This window comes from Drosophila pseudoobscura, chromosome X (genome assembly GCF_009870125.1).
Source record: "Drosophila pseudoobscura strain MV-25-SWS-2005 chromosome X, UCI_Dpse_MV25, whole genome shotgun sequence".
Taxonomy (NCBI): Eukaryota; Metazoa; Arthropoda; class Insecta; order Diptera; family Drosophilidae; genus Drosophila; species Drosophila pseudoobscura.
Window position 1 is genome coordinate 53470191 of NC_046683.1, and position 21060 is coordinate 53491250.

Genomic DNA, 21060 nt, shown 5'->3' on the forward strand with positions numbered 1-21060 from the left:
TAAAATGAATATCTGCGGATCACTTGATCGTCGATGATGTTTAATGGCATTCAGTTTGGAGACAGGAAACGGCCGTCGATAAATGCAGAAAGAAAAGGAATCGAGGTTTAATGTAGTCCCCCCGTCCAACCCCCTAGCCCCCTAGCCCCGGGGTTGACCCTGGAATATGGAATAGAGCGCAGATCTGAATATTATCAGTGCGATGGGGGACGGGCGAGGGGGGGTATGGGGGGTCTAGATGGTTTTCGGTTTTCCTATGGAATCGAAGTACGAACTGAATTTTCCACCTTGAATGTTCTTTTGAACGACCTCCAAGGGGGATTACCATAGCCCCCCCTCCCCACCCACACACTGGAGCAGGGCTACAAACAGTTCTTTCATCGCCCCAACCTTCAGATCGGAGTCGAATCGTCATCTCCGTTCTGTAGAGGGGGGCGGCAGGGGGGGTACCATAAATATTTATACGATGTACTCGAAGACGAGACCCTCAGACGCGATTCGGTCCATATATAAACATATTCGTTATACGATATTCGTTATACGTTATACGTTATTCGATACTTTTGTTGTGCTTATGAAACGATGAATCGGCCAATCGATGCAACCCCCCCCCCTCGCTCCCCCCGTTCGTTTTTCCATATCACAAGGCCTGTCCACGACAGACCTCCAGCCCCCAGCCCTTATCCAACCCTTATCAGAGAGGAATTCGACAATGAAATGGGGCCACCATTCGTCCAGAAATTGTGTCCCAGGAATCCTGAATCTCCACCGCTCAGAGAGAGAGGGGGGGGAGAGAGTGCAGGGGGGCCCCTTTAATGGCCAAGCTGGCCTACTTATGCCACCTCCAAAGAGCCCCTGCCCCCCCTCTGAAGTCATAACATCAGGGGATTCTGCGCGTTAAAGGCGTTCCCGGGGGCGGGGATCCAAGTCGAGTGTCTGTTTCGCCTGGTAGGGGTGGGCCATCCCTCCAACCCTTGGCGGAGCTTTCGTCAGCGGCTTTTGTTTTTATGGCCAGCTCTCAACTCTGACCTTGAATCCCACCCCCAAAACGGGGCCGCACAAAACGATTCTCGTGAAAATTCTCGACGCAATTTCATATCCGTGGCTGAGGGGGTGGCCAGGGGGCCAGGGGGCCAGGTCGGCGCTGGCACGGGGGCTGCTTGTAATTGTGTAAATAGCAAAACGGCTCTAGGTTATTGGCTTGTGTGTGGGTTTTCTGCTGGGCCGTACGTGCGGGGGGGCGGAGGGGGGATTGGGGAGCTGGAGCGCGTGTTTTCGATGCGGTTGTTTGCCCTGCCAGAGCGGCGGGGAGGAGGCCCTCTGTTTGTTTGCGGCGCCTCCCATGTTTGTTTAAGAATATTTGTAAAATTAACTGGAATAGCCGCAGCCCCAACCGAGGGGGGGGGGGGGAGTCAGGAGTCCACTTGGACACTCGGTGTCGAGTTCTCATTAACTGCAACCCACAGCGCCTAACGGTAAAGGTATGCTCACGTACGGGTCTAATGCCAGATACCTCATCGGACATTCTGCGAATGCCGCCTGGTCTGGGCCTCTAGATTCAGGATCCATTCTGGAAAGCGGACAAAGACCTGATTTCGAGGATACTGAGAACTACCACTGGGGTTCCAAGGCACATACGGAATGAAAACAGTCATTAAGGCCTTCATGCAGGACCTGCTAAGGAGGACATCGCCAAGATGCCCCATCGTTATAGACAACTGGCCGCCCCAACTCCAATAACTCCAGTGTCAGTGTCCATAATATCAACAAACATTTATACATTCATTCAAAAATAATAAATAACTTTAAAAAAATTATTAAAAAGAATAAAAATTAATTAAAGAAAAGAATATATGTAAAAATTCTGTACACCCAGTAAAAAAATAATTCAAATGTCAAGAAAATTATCAAAAAAAGTTTTTACATTCAATAAAAAGTAATAAATAATAAATAATTTAAACAAAAATGATAAAAAAAAAGAATTCATAAATTTAAAAAAATAAATAATTACAAAAAATTACTTTTAATAAAAATCAATAAGAAATATAAATCATTTAAATGAAATTAAAAAAATAATAAATAAATTCAAGAAAAATAAATAAAAACATTTTTGTATGCCTAAAAAAATAATCAATAATTTAAAGATTTTTCTTCGTACAATAAAAAAGAATAAATAATAGCGTTTCTGCATTCAATAATGCAAAATTTATAATTTAAAGAAAAAGATACAAAAAAAAACATATCTTCATTCAATAAAAAGAATAAATATTTGAAAGAAAAAGATAAAAAACATTTCTCCATAAAAAAAGAGGAAACAAAATTATATACAAAAATGTGCTCATTCAATAAAAAAAAACCATACATATTGACATTCAATAAAAAAATTAATAATAAATAATTTAAAAAAAGATGTACACAAATTTTTATATTTAATAAAAAGTAATACAAAAATATAAAGAAAAATCATATAAAAACATTTCAATAAAAAAGAATAAACTATAAAAAGAAATAAAAAATTGTATACTCAATAAAAAAAGGTAAATAATTAAAAAAAAAATAAAACTATCAATAAAAAATAATAAATAATTTAAAGAACACAAATATAAAAACCTTTTTTCATTCAATACAAAAAAAATACAAAATAAAAATATATGAAAATTGAATTTAAGATAAAGAAATGATAATATTCTGGTAAAAAGCATTTGAAGCCGTGCTCCTCGAAGGCTCCAGTCCCTAATCCAATCCATTGGCATTGCTCTTTCCAAAGCGACGCTCTGCTGTGTTTCAAATATGAACTCCACGATTTGGCATAATCTGGGCCCCCTTCCCAGGGCCCCCCGCTCCATCGGAATAGACTTGTGCAGCCATCAAGGGAACCTCATCAACGTGGCTTTCACTACGCCATTGTCGAAACCTACTCAGGACTCGGGCAAGAGAGAGAGAGGGGAGAGAGGGGAGAGAGGAGAGAGCACTGTTGAATGAGCGTAGGAGTCCCGGGATCTGGGTCTCGAAGTCCCGAATGGGCGCCACGTGTAAATAAGCAATCAAGCAAGTCGAAAGAGAGCGCCCACGACCCACTACCCCCACGGCCACACCCATGCTACTGGCAGCCCAACGCCCACAGGCCACGTGCGCCACAGGCAGGAGCTGATAACGGGATACGGGATACAGGACCACGACCAGCCGAAGAAGGGAGGTTGAAGGCTGCCGCTGAAGGCATTGCAATGTTATTGTCAAGGACACGACCCCACACCGAAAATCCCCCCCCCCCTGCCCAAAGGACGGGGATGCTGCTGTGTGGCCTCGCCTTTGACCTTTCTGAAGGAGATTGCCACAGAGAAGTCGTTTGGGGTTACGGCTGCCGCTTGATAAACGTTGTACGAACACACTCGTATGTGGCATCTCCTTTTGTGGAGCACCCGACCCTCAATCCTCGATCCAGGGGCCAGGGTCTGTCAGGGGGGAGGCGGGGGGGGCGGTTGACACTCCAAGAGGGACTGTGCCGGGGCTGTTTGCACACGGCAAACAAAACAAATCGGGGGAAATTTCTCCAAATAAATCTGCTTAAAATCAGAAATCACTTAGCCCCACCCCCCACCCAAGGAGCAGGCGGACGGGGGGGATAAGTGGATACTCGGGCGCGTGTCCGTAATCAAGTGCAAAAACAGAATGGAAAAGAAGCACACACACACACACAGAGTGGCAGCGCAGGAGTGCCCTTCAGGACCCTCCGAAACGGATCCCATTTGGGCAGGCGCGTGCAACACTTGTCAGCTGTGTGGCCGTGTGGCCGTGTGACCTTGACTGGAGCCCGGAGCCAATACCATCTTTGCCACAAGGCTCCTGCCTCGTGTGTGCGTCCCCCTGGCCCCCCGCCCCCTGCTTGTGTAATTTGCGCGCTTTGCATATTTTTAGGCACACCAAAGTTTTCGGCAATTTTATGTCACCCTTTTTGCCTTTGCCTTTGCCCGCCGCCCCCTCCCCGTGCCCTTCATTTTACGACCAGCCCCAATGCGACTCATCAAAAGCTGGGCCTTTATTGGCGCCATGGAAGTGGCAGCCTTTGCAGTCCAACTTTTGGGGCATTCAAGTGGAGCGAAAAAAGGGCTCCACTTGTATGTATTTATTTGTGTTATACTTATAATAAATTTGGAAATAATATTCGAATGTTTTATTCTTTTTTTCTTTATTATTTATTAAATGATTAATTAATTACTAAATTATTAAAATAAATTTGGAAATATTATTGGAATGTTTTATTAATTTTTTATTTACTTTTAATTAATTATTCAATTATTTCAAATAATTATAATAAATTTCGAAATAATATTCGAATGTTTTTTTTTATTCTTTATTATTTATTAAATGATTAATTAATTACTAAATTATTAAAAATAATTTTAATAAATTTGGAAATAATATTTGAATGTTTTATTAATTTTTTATTTACTATTAATTAATTATTCAATTATATCAAATAATTATAATAAATTTCGAAATAATATTCGAATGTATTTTTTAATTTTTTTTAAATTCATTTATTATTATTTATTTATTTTATTTTTGTAATTCATTTATTTCCTTACTTATTTAACTAGTCACAATATTTATTTTAAGCTTGATGCGATTTGATTTATTTTTATATAAATTTCAAAGTGCATATTTTTCTGGGTTTTTATTTTTTATTATTTTAATTTATTTTTTTTATTTTATTTCTAGCCAGGCAAAGATTTGCGGTGGAGCCCCCAGGCACTATCTGTTCTAAAAGCGGTAAGTATGACTGTTTATTTCCTTAAAAAAGAAAAACCCCAGTTGCCAAGATCATCTAAATATATACCTTATCCCTAGCCGTGACTCACGGAGCAGTCTGGGAAATGGTAATTATAATGAAAGAGAATTACTCACGGCACCCCACTCACCACTCACCAGTGGCATGCGAACAAATATGATTTGTACTCTTTGTGCGAGTGCATGCTCGGGCTATGGTATGCACTCGTTGTCCTACGGTCTGGGGCTACAGTGGGGCCTGCCTCCTAGTTTCCCAGAGCTCTATGGTCCATGAATTAAGTGTGGCCTTCGTCTTAGAGATGCCCCACTGTATTTGTAATTTCAATTACGGTTTACACGAATCTCCCCATGCTGCTGCCTCCCTCCCTCGCTCGCCAGTCGGCGAGCTTCGGCTGCTATCAGCTCTGCCGAGGCCGCCGCCGTCGCCCGTCTGCTGCCGTTGCTCTCTGCCGACGCCTCTGTCGACTGCAGTCCGTGCAGTTCAAGTTCAATGTCAAGCGCATTCAGCTTTTTCCGCTGTGCGAGTGTTTGTGAGTATTTGTATATGTGTTTCCTACACGTACACGTACACGCCTGCATCTGCATCTGTGTGCTTGTGCTTGTATTTCTCTTTTAACTGTATTCAGTCTTCTTTTTCTGCTTCTGCCTCTTCTTCTTCGTCTTCGTCTTCTTTTCTGCCATAAACGTACAGATATTATTGTTTATTTCGTTTATTTGCACTCTTTATTTCGCTGTTTATTTTTTTAATGATATTTCAATTGTTGTTTTTGGCCAAGGAATTTTGATTTGATTTATTTTGAAGTCCATATTTATGACCAAATATCCGGCAAAACGCTGAAACGTTCACTAAAAATCAAACAGTACAGTAGAATCTCTTAAATGTTTTTTGTTTTTATTTTCACTAAAAAAAAACCAATTTACGTGTATTACATTTTCTAAAATTTGTAGCTCTTTTTTGGTTTTTTGTTGTTCCTTGAAAGAAGAAAATTTTGCTCATATAGTGATTTATTTTTTAGTTGTTTCCAAAAAAATAAAAAAAAAATTTTTGGTTTTTATGTTTAAACAAATTTAAAAATAATACAAAAACACATGTTTTTTTTTTGAAAATTAAATTACCTAATAAAAAAAAACACAAAAAATTTCTTAATTTATGTTTTTAATTTTATGTTAAAAAAAACAAAAAAATTATACAAAAATGTGTGTTTTTGTTAAATTAAATAACTAAATAAAATAATATAACGTTTTATGCTATGAAAATACAACAAAAAAAGGAATTACTGATTTTTTTTTTGATCTTATGTAAAAAAAAATTTAAACACTAATAAAAGAAAATGAAAAGAAAATACAAACAATTTTTTGTTTTGTTTAATTAAATAACTAAATAGAAGAATATACAAAACTCATATATTTTATTTCTTATTTATTTATTTATTAAATTAAATACAAGTTTTTGCTAAAATAAAGCCTGCGTAACTATTTTCAATTGTTATTTTAGAATTTTCTGTGACAAAAAATGCGCCCCATCGAAAAAAAGTGGTCCCAATTTGTGAGATTCTACTGTAAAACTGTAAAAGTAGATATTAAAATCAATGGAAAATCCATCCAAAATTTGCAAAAGAAAAACCTGGAAAAAGATATGCCCTGTTGGGGGGGTTAGAGATCGACTACGAGTCATACGTTAAATGTTTCTCATTCGCATTTGCAAGTTTAAAGAAAATTACACGAACAACAAACGCGAAATAGGTTGGTGGGGGGTGGAGGGCGTGGAGGGGGGCAGGATGATACATAAGAACCCTTACACAACAAAACTGTCGCTGGGGCGGTGGGGGGGGGGGGGGGGGGGGGGGAATACGAGTAGAAATCGCAATATTGTACGACTCGGCGAAGCCCCAAGACCCCGCCCTCCCCCCCAGTCTCAAGTTCAGTGTCAGGCCAGGCCTTTCGAGTCGGTCGTCGGTCGTCGGCCCACGCTCAAGGACAACTGGCGCATAATTCCAAATAAAAAACGTATAGCCATGTGCCAGTGCCAGTCCCTGGGTGGCGGATGGGTGATGGGGGGGCTTGGGGCTTGCTGGGTGGCATAGCTACTAGCTAGACCGTGGCCCGAGCACGCGGCACATAAATGAAATTTATTATATGCTGCGCAACAAATTTTTTCCTATACATTTTGCCATATAATTTTGTTGGCGGGAATTCGTGCTGTTTTGTTGTTTTTGCTTTTGTCTATTTAGGCCCCTCCCTCGGGAATATATGTACATAGCAGCGAAAAACATAAACCCAAATGTGGAAGTGCGTAAAATCCCGTTTTGGGGGGTGGGGGGGTGGCGTCCAAAGGCATACCCTGGAGGGGGGGCTCCACAATCGCCGAAACACCCCAGCCACCTGCCGGGCCTAGGGTACACGCCGTATATGTGTGTGTGCTGACGACAATCGCGCCCCCCCCTCGCCCGCCACCCCTGCCCAGCGAGCGAGCGAGCAATCACATGCGTACGCACGCGTGCAGTTCGTCGAGTAGGCCGGGGTGTGGGGGCGGGGGCGGGGAGAGAGCGACGACGGAAACGAAGCTTCGCACGCACCGAGCGTTGCGTGAGTTCTTTATTTTAGCGCGTGCTCTCATCGGCCCTCTCCGGCACACGCACCGCGCTCTCTTCGTCTCTCTCTCTCTCGCTGTCTCTCTCGCACTGCCTTTCTTCCGCCTGTGTTGGTGTGCCGTCGACGACGACGACGACTCGTTCAATCATCTGCTAGAACTTTTGCTAATTTCATCTAATCAGTCGACCTTGAATATTTGTTTTATTCCCTGTCCCTGCCCCTGTCCCTGTCCCTGTCCCTGCCCCGTTCAACCCATCCCACGGGGTATTTATTCTTGTTTCACACACACACACACGAACACACGCACACGCTCACGCACACACGCACTCAGGCATTGGAATTTGCTCTCTCTGCCGCCGTCGCCGTCGCCACCGCCGCTGCCGCCGCTCTTCTGTTGTTGTTTTTGGTTGAATTTATTTGAGGCTTGCTTTATTTCAAGGTGAAATATGCGCAAATAAAAATTACCAAACAAAAACATCGCGTATCGAAAGGAAATTGCCAAAATATACAGGCCGGGCCAGGCCGGGCAGAAAGGTGTGCTGCTGGTAGCAGAAGCGACATTTGGATACCCTATTTTGGAGCCTTGGAGCCCAGATATATACCCTATGGCAGGGTCTCCCCCTCCGCCCAACCCACTGCACAGTTCCTGCTTGTCACTTGTCATTTATTACTCATACGCTGCTGCGACGACTGCACTGCTCACCCACACACACGCACACACATGTGGCCTCTGTAGCTGTCGCTAGCTCTGCCTCTGCCTCTGTCGCTATCTCTGTTCTATCTCCCCGTTCCTCTCTGACGCGCAATCGCCGCCGTAGCTTTGACATTGACTTTGAAGATAACAAAGAGAGTGTGTATGAGTACCTCTCTCTCTCTCTCTCTCTCGCTCGCACACATTTAAAATTAGAATATACCCGCACACACATGTGCCGCGGTTCTCTTATCGGCATTTGCTAGGAGTGGGGTGTGTGTGGGGGGGGGGGGGAGAGGACTGAGGATGAGTGTCTTCCTATCGCCTGGCATCGACCAACAGGAATGTTATCTCCACACGCGGTACAGCCCAGACGCCTCAACAACTGGCCCCCTCCCCCTCGCCACTGGACTGCCACAGCGCCACTGGACACACACACACACACACAGAAGAGAAGCAACAGCAAAAACAACGCTGATTTGATTATTTCGGCAAATTCATTTCGCGACTCTTATCGCCTCAAGGTCACGGGCAAATACCAAATCAGGCGCACACAGATACACAGATACACAGATACAAATACAGCCATAGAACAGGCGCGACATTGAAAATAATCACTTCGGTCGCTAGAAACCACAAATATGTATGTGTGTGTGTGTTTGATAAGCCCCTCGTTGGGTTAAAGGGGGGAAGGGGGAAAAAGAAAGCGGCCCTATATCCCCATTTGTTACTCTCCAAAGCCCATCCCAAAAATAACAACACTGGGTATCCATTTTTGTTTTTTTTTTTCATAATTTTTTTTGTTTTTTTTTGTTTGTTTGATATATTTTAAATACTTATTTCTTAATATTTTATTCACATATTCCATTCTGAGGGATTGGGTTGGGGGTCTGGGGGGGGTTTCTTGGGGGTGTACTTCGTTTAAAACAAACTGTAATTATTATTTTATTTCACAAATACAAAGTTTCTGTTTTTGTTTTAATTGTTTGGTTTTTTTGTTTCTTTTTTAATGGAGATTTTAAATCGATTTTTCGGTTACAATTTCTTTGCTCTTTCGTTCTTTCGCTTTCGCTCTCTCTCTTTCTCTCGCTCTCAATGTCTCACATTTGTCGAATTTTTTGACAAAAAAAATTCTCATTTATTAAAAACTCTTTTTTGTTTTTTTTTTATATTTTTATTTTATTTTGTTTTTTTGTTTCGCCGCAATTCGATTTGTGACTGTCTTTTTCGACCAAAAAAAAAATATTCATGTGTGTATATGTACCATATATATATATATATATTTTATAGATATTATCATTATTATTTATGTGGTATTTTTTGTTGTATTTTGTTGTTTTTTTTATGCCTCAGCTGGAGTTACGTTCAAATTTCTTCACGTTTTTTTTTCTTCTTTCGATTTACGTTTACGTTCAACTCTTACGTCTGTTTACGGTTACGGTTTACGGTTACGGTTTACGTGTACGTGTACTTTTTTACGCTTAATTGTCGCAATTTCATTGTTTCAGTTGTCGCTGCGCCGTCGCGTCGTTCGATTCCCCCATCGACGGGGATCCCCCCTATATCCTATATCCTATATCCATGCTGAAATACATATATAGTAATTTTTACATAAAATATTCACTTTTAAATACACAATTACAATTGTTTTTTTTTTTGGTTTTTTTCTTTTTTCTTTTCTGGGCTAAAAGTTACGGACAATGTTACACACATACAGCTACTACACACACACACACACACACACACACACACACACACAGACACAGAGAGACATCAAAATCGTTTTCACCTACATATGTATGTATGTATGTATGCATGCATGTATATATGTATATACTATATATAACACTATAGTCAATTATTGAAGTGTGATATTTTTCTGTTAATCCTTTTTTTTCTTTGCTCTCCTCCGTCTGGCTTCCTTCCCTTCTGGCCTTCTTCTTTGCATAAATTTTAAAAGAATATAATATTTTTTTCTTGTATGTAGACTTTCTATCCCATCCAAAATTTACGGCGGAACCTTTTCTATAGGGTTCTCTTGTTTTTTTTTTTCTTCTAAATTTATACACATAAAATTGTTGTTGATATAAATACTTGAGATATAATTTGGTGAGTATTTTTTTTACAGACGCGGTAATCAAAAGCGAAAGAAACAAAATTCAACTGAAACGGAACGGAAATGGAACGGAAACGGAAACCTTACCATTTGTTGAGCATTTGTGGAAAACCATTAAAAATTAATAATAACTGAAAGGAAAACAAAAAAAATTGAAATGAAAAAACTGAAGATGGTGTTTTTTTTGTTGAAATTTTTTAAACAAATTTTTTTTATTGATTTGACAATACAAATTTCTGCGCCAGTGTTGGATTTTTGTTTTGTTTTTTTGTTGTTTTTTTTTGTTTTGTGGTTTTTGTTTTTCTTTGTTTTGTTTTGTTTGTTGTTGGTTTGTCTAAGCATAAAAAAAAAATATTAATTAATTGTAATCGTAATCATTTAATAATAATAATAATCGTAATAGTACAGCGTAATTATAAGATAATTAATGTAATAGTTTTTTGCTACCGCAAGTGTTTTCATTTGTTGTTGTTGTTGTTTTTGTTTTTGTTTTTCTTTAATATAAATTTATATTTTAGGTTTTTTTTGTTTTTTGTTTTGTTTTTAAATAATATATCATAATTTCTGTTTTGCTTGTATCATCTTGTTTTTGTTTTTGTTTTTCCTTTTTTTCTTTTAATTTAATTTAATTTTTTAGTTTTGTTGCCTGGTTTTTCGAATCGTTGAATCATTATACACTATATATTTACGTGTATCTATGTGTACGCTTTAAATATGGTTTTGTTTTGTTTTTGTTTTTTGCCTTTGCTTTTGTTTAATTTAACATTTAACTATTTACACAACAAATATATTTAACGTTGGGTTTCCGCTCTCCTCATTTTCGTTTTTCTTCTTGTTGAAATCTTCTTGTTAAGCTTTTAAGATTTTCATTTGATTTTTCCTTCATTTAATTGTATTTTTTGTGGTAGGTTTTTTGTTTTTTTTTTCTGTTTTTCTTTTTTGTCTTTGTTTAAAATTAGAAAACAATATTTTTGTCAGGGGGTTTCTTTTGTGCCAAGGGTTTAAAAACTGAAAGCCACAGATAGAGAGGGACAGGGGGCTGGGGGAGTGGGTGAAAAAAAAAAATAAAAAAATTCTATAACAAGTTTCGTATTAAAAATTAATTAAATTCATCAAAAATGAATCGTAATTTGTGGCCAACTGCCTTTTCCGGAGATCGCACAATAAAATTTCACACACATTTGTTTTTGTTTTGTTTTTTTTTAAGGTTTTTGTTTTTTTTTTTGTTTGTTTTTAAACTTTAATAATAATAATCATAATATAATAATAATTTGCAGTTTTTTCAAAAAACATCCAAAAAGCAAAAGTAGTTTTTTTGCTGCTAAAAACTAAACCGTAAGCATAAATAAAATTTAAAATAATTAATTAATTAATTAATTAATATTTACAATAATAGTGCTTAAAATGTATGCAAAAAAAAAGAATGTAAAAAAAACAAACGGGGGCTCCTCCGAATGGGGGGTTGGGCTGGGTCTGGGTCTGGGTCTGGTGGGGAGGGGGGGTCTTGGGGGGTTCCTTCCTCACGCTATGCTAAAGTTCTTAGGGCTAAAAAAAAAAGATATATTTATATGCATACTCCTCGTCTCTGGTCTTCGCCTGGTAATACCTTCAATGCCTTGGGTTTAAATTAATAACTTTTAGTTGTTGCCTTCGTTCTTTTGTTGTTCCTTTCCTTTCCTCGCTTTTAGTTTTTCCCATTAAATATAGTGCTGTTCTGCTGTTCTGCTCTCCCGCCCGCAATCTTTGTACAAGACTCTCTCTTTCTCTTTCTGTTTCTCTTCCCCTTGCCCTTGCCCTTGCTCTTGCTCTAACCTAATCCCCTCTCCCATCGATCGCCTGCTCTCCAATCCATCCCCCCGCCAAGGACCTGTGTCAGTCTCTGTCTCACCTTCTCCTGCCTTGGGGCTTACGCCTCCAACATGACCTTGTGCACGGCCGCCACAGCGGCGGGCGGGCTGCTGCTGGTCGGTGCCGGGCTGGCCGCCTGCGATGGGGGACCAGCGCCAATGCCACCCACAGCGCCTCCCCCGCCGCCGCCGCTGGAGGCTGTCACCGTGACATCGGCCGAGAGAGTGGGATAGCGCTGCACAGCGTTGGCCGCTGCCACGAGAGCTTGCAGCTTGCTGGGCGGCGGCGTTGGCGACTTCTTGGACAGGTTCAGGGGCTGGGCCGAGTCGGCAATGTCCACCTGCAGCTCCAGCAGGGCGGGGCTCGAGGAGGCAGCTGTGGCTGCCCCGTTGCCGTTGCCGTTCCCGTTGCCCGGGGCTGTGACCGCCACCGAGGAGCTGCTGGTGGAGTGCGGCGACTGGAAATACTGGCAGCTGCCGACGGAGCTGGAGCTGCAGTTGCTGTTGCTGTTGCTGTTGCTGGATGAGGAGCTGGACGACGAGGAGGAGCTGGAGCTGGAGGAGCTGCTGCTGCTGCTGCTACCGTTGCTGTGCGGCGACACGGACTGCTGCCTCTGCTGGCAGGTGGTGGTGATCACCGAGCTGCTGCCCCAGCGCTGGGGGGCCGGCGGCGGCGGACTGCTGGTCGAGGGCGAGGCGCAGTGGCTGCTGGGGCTGCGTCCGCCCATGCTCGCCGAGGAGGTGGTGCTGCTGGCGAGGGCGGCGGTGCCGGGCTCCCGCTTCAGATAGTTCTGGATGATGTCGCTCCGCTTGATCTGCTCGGGCGTCATGCGGGGCTCGGCCATCAGGGATTTGGCCAGCACCGAATGGGAGCTGGCCATCGAGGCCTTGGGGCCCTGGACCTGGCCGTGACCGTGGCCGTGGCTGCCGCTGTTGGGGCTGCCGCGTGTCAGGTGCATGTGCAGCTGGCTCTGGGCCGGCCCGGACACACCCGCGAGGGAGTGTGACGCCTGTGACGACGGCGGCGGCGTGGCTACGCTGGCCGGGATGGGGCTCTGGCGCGGGCTGAGGGCGCCCAGGCTGTGGGTGGAGCTGCTGGCGTCCGCCTCCGCGGTCTCGAACTCGCGATGGCGCAGGGCCCGGAACTTCTTGTGCGGCTTGTAGGCCTCGTCCATCAGGGAATTGGTGTCGTACAGGGGCGGCGCCTGCAGGACGCGCTTCAGCACGGGCATGTCCTCGACGATCTGGCGCTTCAGATGCATGTTGGCGCTGCTCGAGGGCTGCGGCGAACGGACCGGGGAGACGGCCACCACGCTCAGCTGTGGATTGACGGCGGCCACCGCCTGGGCGGCGGACACCTGGGCGTCGCTGCAGTCGAGGGCGTCGTCCACGCTGGACCGGGGACTGGAGCAGGAGCTGCTGCCGCCCGACGAGACCGCCTTGCACTCGTTCTTCTCGTTGCCCGACTCGATGCCCGAGTCCGTGGGCGAGTCCAGCTTCCGGTAGCGACTCGCTGCCCCCGCCGTCAGGTGGTGGTGCAGCTGCGGATGCTGCTGGTGTTGGTGCTGCTGCTGCTGTGTGGCGTGTTGTTGCTGCTGCTGTGTGGCATGTTGCTGCTGTTGCTGCTGCTGCTGTTGGGCGTGCGCCTGCTGCTGCTGCTGGTGGTGGGGGTGGGGCTGCTGCTGCTGCTGCTGCTGTTGGAGGTGGTGGCGCACAATGGGCGTGATTGTCAGGCCGTTCTGGGTGAGATGCGCATGCGAGCCGACAATGTCCATGTCGGCGGCACCAGAGTCACCGCTGGAGCCGGAATTGGCGCGATTGCGCAGTGGACAGCCGCCCGAGAGGGTGGCCGCCAAAAGTGGGGCCGAACTGGCCAATGCCGATGGCTGTGGCGGCGAGGCCGCGGCCTGTGCCACCTGCTGTTGCATCGAGCTGCTGCTGGGTGAACCATAATCGAGATCCGCCGACTCTGTGCTGGAAACCGAGCCCAGGGGGCTCTTGGCCGCCTCCACGTCCATGGCGTCGGCCCAGCTGGCGGCCGGGGACTTGCCGGAGGTGGGATCCTGTCCCTCCTCCATGCTCCACATCTGCTGGCGCAGCAGCTCCTTGTGCTCGGTGCGGAAGACGACCAGCTTCTCGGTGTGCAGGGTGCTGAGGGTCCTCAGGTCGGGCATCGTCTCCAGCAGCTTGGCGAGAAAGTCGGGCTGATCGGGCCGATTCTGGGCGACAATGTACTGCAAGCAGCCCTTGAGGCGGCTGTACATCTTCTCGATGAGCTCCAGGTTGCGCAGTCCGGGTCGGTCGGGCGTGATCAGGACGATGGCGCAGAACAGGCCGATCTCGGCGTCCGTGAGGTTCATCGAGTTCATCCGCTCGGCAAAATTGAACGTCGAGTCGACCAGGAAGCGGGCATTGGCCCCGTTCTGGATGGCGTCGCGGCGCATCACCTGCCCGTTCAGGCAGATAATCGAGTTGATCGACGAGTCGAACATGCAGATCAGGCGCACGAACAGGGCGTCGAAGAGGCCCGCCTTCAGCAGCGTGAACTTGTCGTCCTGTGTGAGCAGCTGGAAGCCGGGTATCATGCCCGCGAAATCGATCACGCCGCGGATCACGTGGGCGAAACGCTGCGAGAACTCCTGCTCGGACTGCAGCTCGGGGGCGGGATTGAGGGGACAGGCCTGCAAAGGAACACAAGAAAAGGGGATACCGTTAGTAACTGTTGCATCGCATCGCCCTCATCGCACACGCGTCATCGCTCGTTTCGCACACGAAGGTCAGCGAACTGCTCCCGCCCTCCCCGTCCGTCCCGCTTGCTCTCCTCTCCGCAACATTCTATCGCGTAAATCAATAATCGCACAACTATTTCTACTTCCGCACGCCCACTCGCCCTCTCGCCCTCTCGCTCTCCCCCGCTCCCTCTCTCCCTCTCTCGTTTATCAAATGTCGCATTTCCTTATACGCCGCTGGAAGCTTTTCGAGAGGGAGAGCAAGAGAGAGAGAGAGAAAGCGCCCTAACGACATCAGCTTTCGTTTGTTCTGTTAGTTTTTTTTTTTTGTAGTTTCTAGGGGCGGTTTTTCTCTCTCTCTCTCTCTCTCTGTGGGAGCTTTCATTGTGTTGCCGTGTGTGTGTGTGTGTGTGTGTGTGGCCTGACATTACCCGCCAAGGTCGACGAACTAGAGTTCAAGGTTCCGGGTTGCTGTTGTTGCCACTGTGTTGGCGCGTGTTCGCTCGAAACAAATATATAAAAGGGGTTGGGGTTGGGGTTGGTGCGGCGGCGGGGGGCTCTTCAGAGTGACGACTGTTCATGCTATTTCGCCATTTGGCTTTCCGGGTTTTCAGTTACATGAACATGCGCCGCCAAGTGCGCCCCCAGACGACCCACCGCCCCCCCCGCCCATTGAACGTGCCCCGATATCAGCCGCCCACCACCTGCCACCAGCCACCGGCCACCGGCCGCCCATTGGCTATTGTTCTTCGCATCGACTTAATTTTTAATTTATGTTTGATTTTCAGCCGCTATGCCTCCGCCCCCGACAGCTCTTTGAAAATCTGTCTGCAGATTAACCTTGAAAGTGTTTTTGCTCTCGCTCTCGCTCGCTCTCCCTCTCTCTCTCTCTTCTCTGCCGACCGGCAACCGGCGACGAAGCGCAAGAACAAGAAGATTTCTTTTCGTTTCGTTTCGTTTCTTTTCGGACTTTTTGCCGGTCGCTTCGGTGGGTCGTTCGGCGCTTTGACGTCGTCGTTTGATATGCGCCAGCTTCGCCGTCGGCGTCGGCGTCGTACCCCTCCCCCTCCCGCTATACATTTCGGATCCTTTGCGATTCCCTTTTTTCTTTATTTGTTGTTTTGATTTGGATTTTTCATGTGCGCAAAAGCGGAAATAGTTTTTCGGGCCACTAATGAGTGGGGCCGGAGGAGGCTATATAAAACGCGCCCCCTCCCCCGCCCCGCCCCGCATGCTCGTGCCGCTCTGCCGGCATATCACAAGACCTTCAATTTGTTTGCCAAAAATAATTTACCGCAAAATCGGGGCCGCAAAAAGAGGGGGATTTAGTGGGGGGGACGGGGGAGGGGGATGAATGGATGGCTGGCTGGCTGGCTAGCAATCTATTGAATAATCGAATTCCTAGGGCTAATCAGCGAATTGAATTTCTATTTCTAGAAGGGACACACACACACGCACACACACCGACAGAGAGACAGAGAGATCATCATCTCTCAGTCATAACCTCCGTACGTTTTCCGCCTTCCGTACGTACACACGTTGCATATTACGTGTCGTGTCGTGTCGCTGCTTCCCTCTCGCTCTCTCCCTCTCTCCCCCTCTCTCTGGCATATTTTGCTTCCTCATATTCTATTCCCTCACATTTTATGCATATTTGAGTGCATTTTTTTAGTATTATTATTGTTTACTCATTTGTTGGGGGGTGCTAGAGGGGCAGAGGGGGCAGGAGGGGGGACGCAGCTCGTTTCGTTTTATTCTATCGCCAAGGTTAAAAAATAGCTTTGTCCGAAGGTCGGCTCTAGCGTTTGCCTTTCTACGAGTGAGTTCTGGGGTTTGATCCCTCTAGGATCAGGGAACGCCCCACCGCCCCCCCTCCAACCCTAGCTTGGCGGCCTTGCACTTGACTCTCTCTCTCCGTCTCTCCCTCTCCCCCTCTAACTCTTTAGGTACTCGTATTCTTTCGTTCTCTCGCTTTTAAATATTTTAATAATAATTTATTTAAATGATCAACGCATGTGCCTGTCTGCGACCCCCCCTCGCTGCCCCTCGTTGCCCCTCGTTGCCCCTCTCTGCCGCCTCGCACTCTCTCTATCTATTCAACGCTTTGTTTCCTACGTCTCTGTGTCTGTGTGTGTGTGTGCTTTCATTAATAATGACGCTGCGCTTGACCTTGAGCTTTAGAACTGTATTTGTATAATTTGCTGTTGTTGCTGGGACACGTTTTTTCTTTATCGCTTTCGATCGCCGGGCGACTGGTAGTTAGATCGTTCTCCCCAACCATCCAGGGGGTGTCTCTGACTTCCTCTTCCCTGTAGTACACCACCCCCAACTCCCAACGCCCCTTCCCCATCGATCTACTTGCTCTGACCGCCAAAACGGTGACGAAAACTAAACAAAAGTTGTGTATTTTTACAACCACCTTAAACCATTTATCATTCAGGTCTGACGTCTGTCGTCTGTCGTCGCGGAACGTCATAAATTTGACATTGACGGGTTTTTCTTCGCATAGAACTTGACCCCAAACCCCGCCACGCCGCGCCGCGCCGCACTGCCACCATTTGGAGGTCTGTCTTGCAAGAACCGAGCCAGCGACCGAGCCAGCGAGCGAGCGGTACGTGCGAGCCATGCCATGCCATGGCTGGCGATTTCCTGGTTTAGAATCATGCAAACAGGTTCACCTTGGCGCATGAGTAACCCCAACCTAATGCCTCGGCGACTGTTTCTGTATCTGTATCTGACAGATCTCTGATCTGGGCCCGGAAATCGAGAGCCACTGCCTACGCTGCAACCTTTTACAGCCAAATACTACGTATAGATGTTGATGGACTTACCAGCAATGTGGGCATCGAGTACGATGGGCAATCGCGGGCCCGTTGCCGCATGGCCGAGACCTTCTCCTTGGTAAATTCGCACGTCTCGAGATGGGCCCGCAGGACGGCGGCCAGTAGACGGGGCTGATCGTCCAGCTCTGTGGCCAGGGCCCGCTGCTGGCCCCGGTTCTGTGTGCTCTGCTGCATGGCGGCCAGGATGCGCGCCTTCTCTCGCTTCGGCACGCGACCAAAGCGCACAGCTGCAACGAGAGAGAGAGAGAGAGGGGGAAGATTGAGGTTAGTGGCAGGTAATCGTTGGTTCAACTTAAAGGTAGGGTCCCCCCCTGCCCCTTTCGGTGCATCAATTACACGCTTCATTGCTGCCTTCATTGGAGAGCAGGTGCACGGGCAACAGCTGTTGTCCTGGCTTGTCACGCAGGAAGTGCCCCCCCCCATCCCCCCGATACCCTCGTCCCCTCGTCCCTTGTGTAATTTAGTGCCCTTGAAAGTGGGTCATTGCCTCAGCTGCTGCTGCTTCTGCTGCTGTTCCACTCTTCTCGTATTTTTGGCTTGTTACACTTTCTCTTTTTTTAGATTTTAAACCAAAAAAAAAACAACAGCATTTGGATGTGGGTGAACTTTCACATTTCACCAAAAACCCCAAAAGAGAGAGGGAGACATGCAAAGACAGAGACGAGACAGAGACGGCGACACGTTTGCGGTCACGTTTTTCGCACCAACAAAAAAGGAGGCCAGCATTGCCAGCATCCACAAAGGAAAAACTTAGTTTTTGGACTGCAAGAGAGCAGCCACACATCCTTACGATCTTTTGAGGGGAGGGGGGTGATGTGTTTCCTTTTCAATGTCAAAAGAAATTTCTACAAAAATTTCACTGAGGAAACCCAACAAAAAAAAAACACACACACACAGCAAAAAGTGAAACAACACGAGAGCTGCGGCTGATTTTTCACTACTTTTCCCAGCAAATACACTGCGAGAAATTGACCCACTTGACTGGCAGGGGCGAAATCCAGGTCAAATGAAATGGAAAATGAAATGCTGCCGCTGCCGCTGCGGCTGCGCGTAGAAATTAGAGCGCGCTGCGCCGCCGCCGTCGTCGCCGCTGAAGAAAGTTGGTCAAACATGCGACGGACGGCCGCCTGCCACTCTTTTAGAAAATAGCAAGCGGCGCAGCAGCGCTGCAGCGCAGCCAGCCTTCACTTCACTTCCACCGAACAGAGCCGAACCGAGCGAGCCGAACCGAAGCTGCGTTTCAAGTTTAAAGCTCTTCCGCGGCAGCGCCAGCAGCAGCGGCAGCGGCAGCCTCTGCCGCCGCACAAATTATTGTCTGTTTAAAAACGAGGTCAACACTCAATGGCGCTCGGAGCGTCGCTTTGGAAAAAAAAAAGGTAAACAGCACCGCACAAGAAAAAAAAAAATAAAGACCGAATCAAAGTCAAAGCCGAGTCGGAGTCAGAGTCGGAGTCGGAGAGCATCTATGGGAGTTAATTTTTTTTGGAAACCGAAAGCGCTGAGGGGGGGAGCTGTGTCTGAGGGGGAGGGAGGGAGGGAAACTGTGTCAGTCGAAGCATTAGGGAAATTTCTTTCACTTTCTAACTCCAATTCGGAATGGATCTCTAATCTGTTTGGAAACTTACGCGCATTGTGATAGTTGACATTGCCTTTGAGTATCCCCTTCAGTATCGGCAGTTCTTCGCCCATTTTTCTATGAATTGTATTTTTTTTATATTTTTTCGGTATATTTTATTTGTTTTCTTAACCCAAAACTTGTTGTTGGTTTTTTGGTTTACACTTTTCTCCCTATGAGATTCCGCTGGGCACTCATTCGAGTATTCATGAATAATTCTTTCTTGGTTGGGATTTTCCTTTCTTTCTTTTGGCACGGGGCGGGGGCGGTCGGGCCAAAAAAAAAATTTGTAACTTTTTGGTTTAACTTTTGTTGTTGTTGTTGTTGGTTTTCTTTTGGATACACTGCGATTTTCTTCTGGTGTTTAATTATTATTTCCAAAAAAAAAAAAAAATAAACACCACTCTATTTGTTTGTAGGTTTTCTTAAGATATTTTTAAGATATTTTTCACTCTTTCAAACAAGAAAAAAAATATTTCGCATTTCTTTTCTTGGCTTTAGTTTTGCAGGAACTTTCTTTGCGTTTTGTTTCTTACGATTTTCTCACAATTAAAATAATTTTTGGAATTTGTTAAATATTTATTTGGATATTTGTTTCATTTAGCGCGTAATCCAGACAGACGGGTGTGTGTGTGTGTGTGTGTGTGTAGGTTTTTCGCTTTTGTTTTTGTTTTTGGGCGAGACTTGGTCGACTTTTCGTCATTTATTTAGTTATTAAATTATTTGGGTTTTTTGGTTTCTGGTCAACACTCGCGTTCTTGTTGGGGGGGCGGGCGGCTTGGGCTCAGTGCTCCTCAATATCTGAATCAGTATCTGAATGTGAGTGCGTGCTCCTCCGCTGACATGACAAAACTCGACAAAATCTCGAACGCGAATAACTGTAAAAGCCGCAGCACGTCACCGAATATACCAAAGCAAAGCAAAGCAGGCGGGCAGCACAAAACAGAGACAGAGAGAGAGAGAGCGGCAGAGCGGCGGAGAGCGAGCGGCGGAGAGAGCGCGCGCTCTTAAGAGAGGCAGCGTAAAGCTTGGCATTTCATTGGCTCTCTCTCTCTTCGCAGTGTTCTTTCTCTCTCCCTCTCGCTCGCTCGCCGTGATGGGAGTTTATTTTACAATTACGAATTTTCATTAATAATTATTTTAGTATTTTTACATTTATTTTTGGCTAACTTTCTGCCCTTTTGTGGTTCTATTATTTTCAAGTTCAAGCCAAGGCTTTGATGATAAGCTTTTCCTGATAAGCTTTCTCCGTCTCTTTTCTTTTGTGGTATCGCCCTCTCGTTCTGTTGCAACAACAAGGTCCTACCACAAAAGTTCAATGTTCGCGCCGCCAAAAGACAACAAACGGCATGAACTGTCGCCAGAGAGACAGAGAGAGAGAGAGAGAGAGCTCAAGAGCGAGCCCTACCAGAAAGCTCTCTTAAGCTTCGCGGCAAAGCTTTTCAACACACCGCAAAGAGCACAGAGCGCGCCAGTGTGTTGAGTTTTGTAGTTTAAGAGTACGGCAAGCTTTAAGGAGAGCTTTTTTCATACTTGGTGAAAAAAGGTGGCGGCGCACAGGCATGGACTTGAAGGGTGGTGCGTATGCGTATTTTGGAGGTGGAAAAACTGGGCTGTTCTACGGGTCTTGAGGTCTGGAGGTCGGGAGGCTGAGCTGGCCAGCAAGGAGAGCGATATGTATTTAAATGAATCTTAATGATTTCACGCTTGAGTGGGTATAATTTATGACGTCTCTGGCCCCGTCTGGCAGGCAGGCAGGCAGGCAGGCAGTCGACTCCTCCTCCGCCCACTAGCCTTAGCGGATATCTAGACATTTAGTCAAGGATTCGTCTGATTTGT

The 21060-nt window shown here is 45.8% G+C and overlaps 1 protein-coding gene across 4 annotated transcripts in view; it reads right to left on the reverse strand.

Annotated features, from left to right (window-relative positions):
- Nucleotides 1-11976: 11976 nt before the first annotated feature.
- Nucleotides 11977-21060, reverse strand: part of Eip75B (Ecdysone-induced protein 75B) — a 68042-nt gene continuing 58958 nt past the window's right edge. For 3 of the 4 annotated variants that reach the window (XM_033383211.1, XM_033383210.1, XM_033383209.1), the window contains 2 exons: nucleotides 17595-17833; nucleotides 11977-14715 (listed from right to left, as the gene is read on the reverse strand). In XM_033383211.1, the coding sequence (XP_033239102.1) occupies nucleotides 12094-14715; nucleotides 17595-17833 (2861 nt within the window). In that variant the 3' untranslated portion in view covers nucleotides 11977-12093. Of the gene's footprint in view, nucleotides 14716-17594; nucleotides 17834-19231; nucleotides 20117-21060 lie in introns of those variants that run through there. The other variant, XM_033383212.1, reaches the window with a different exon arrangement.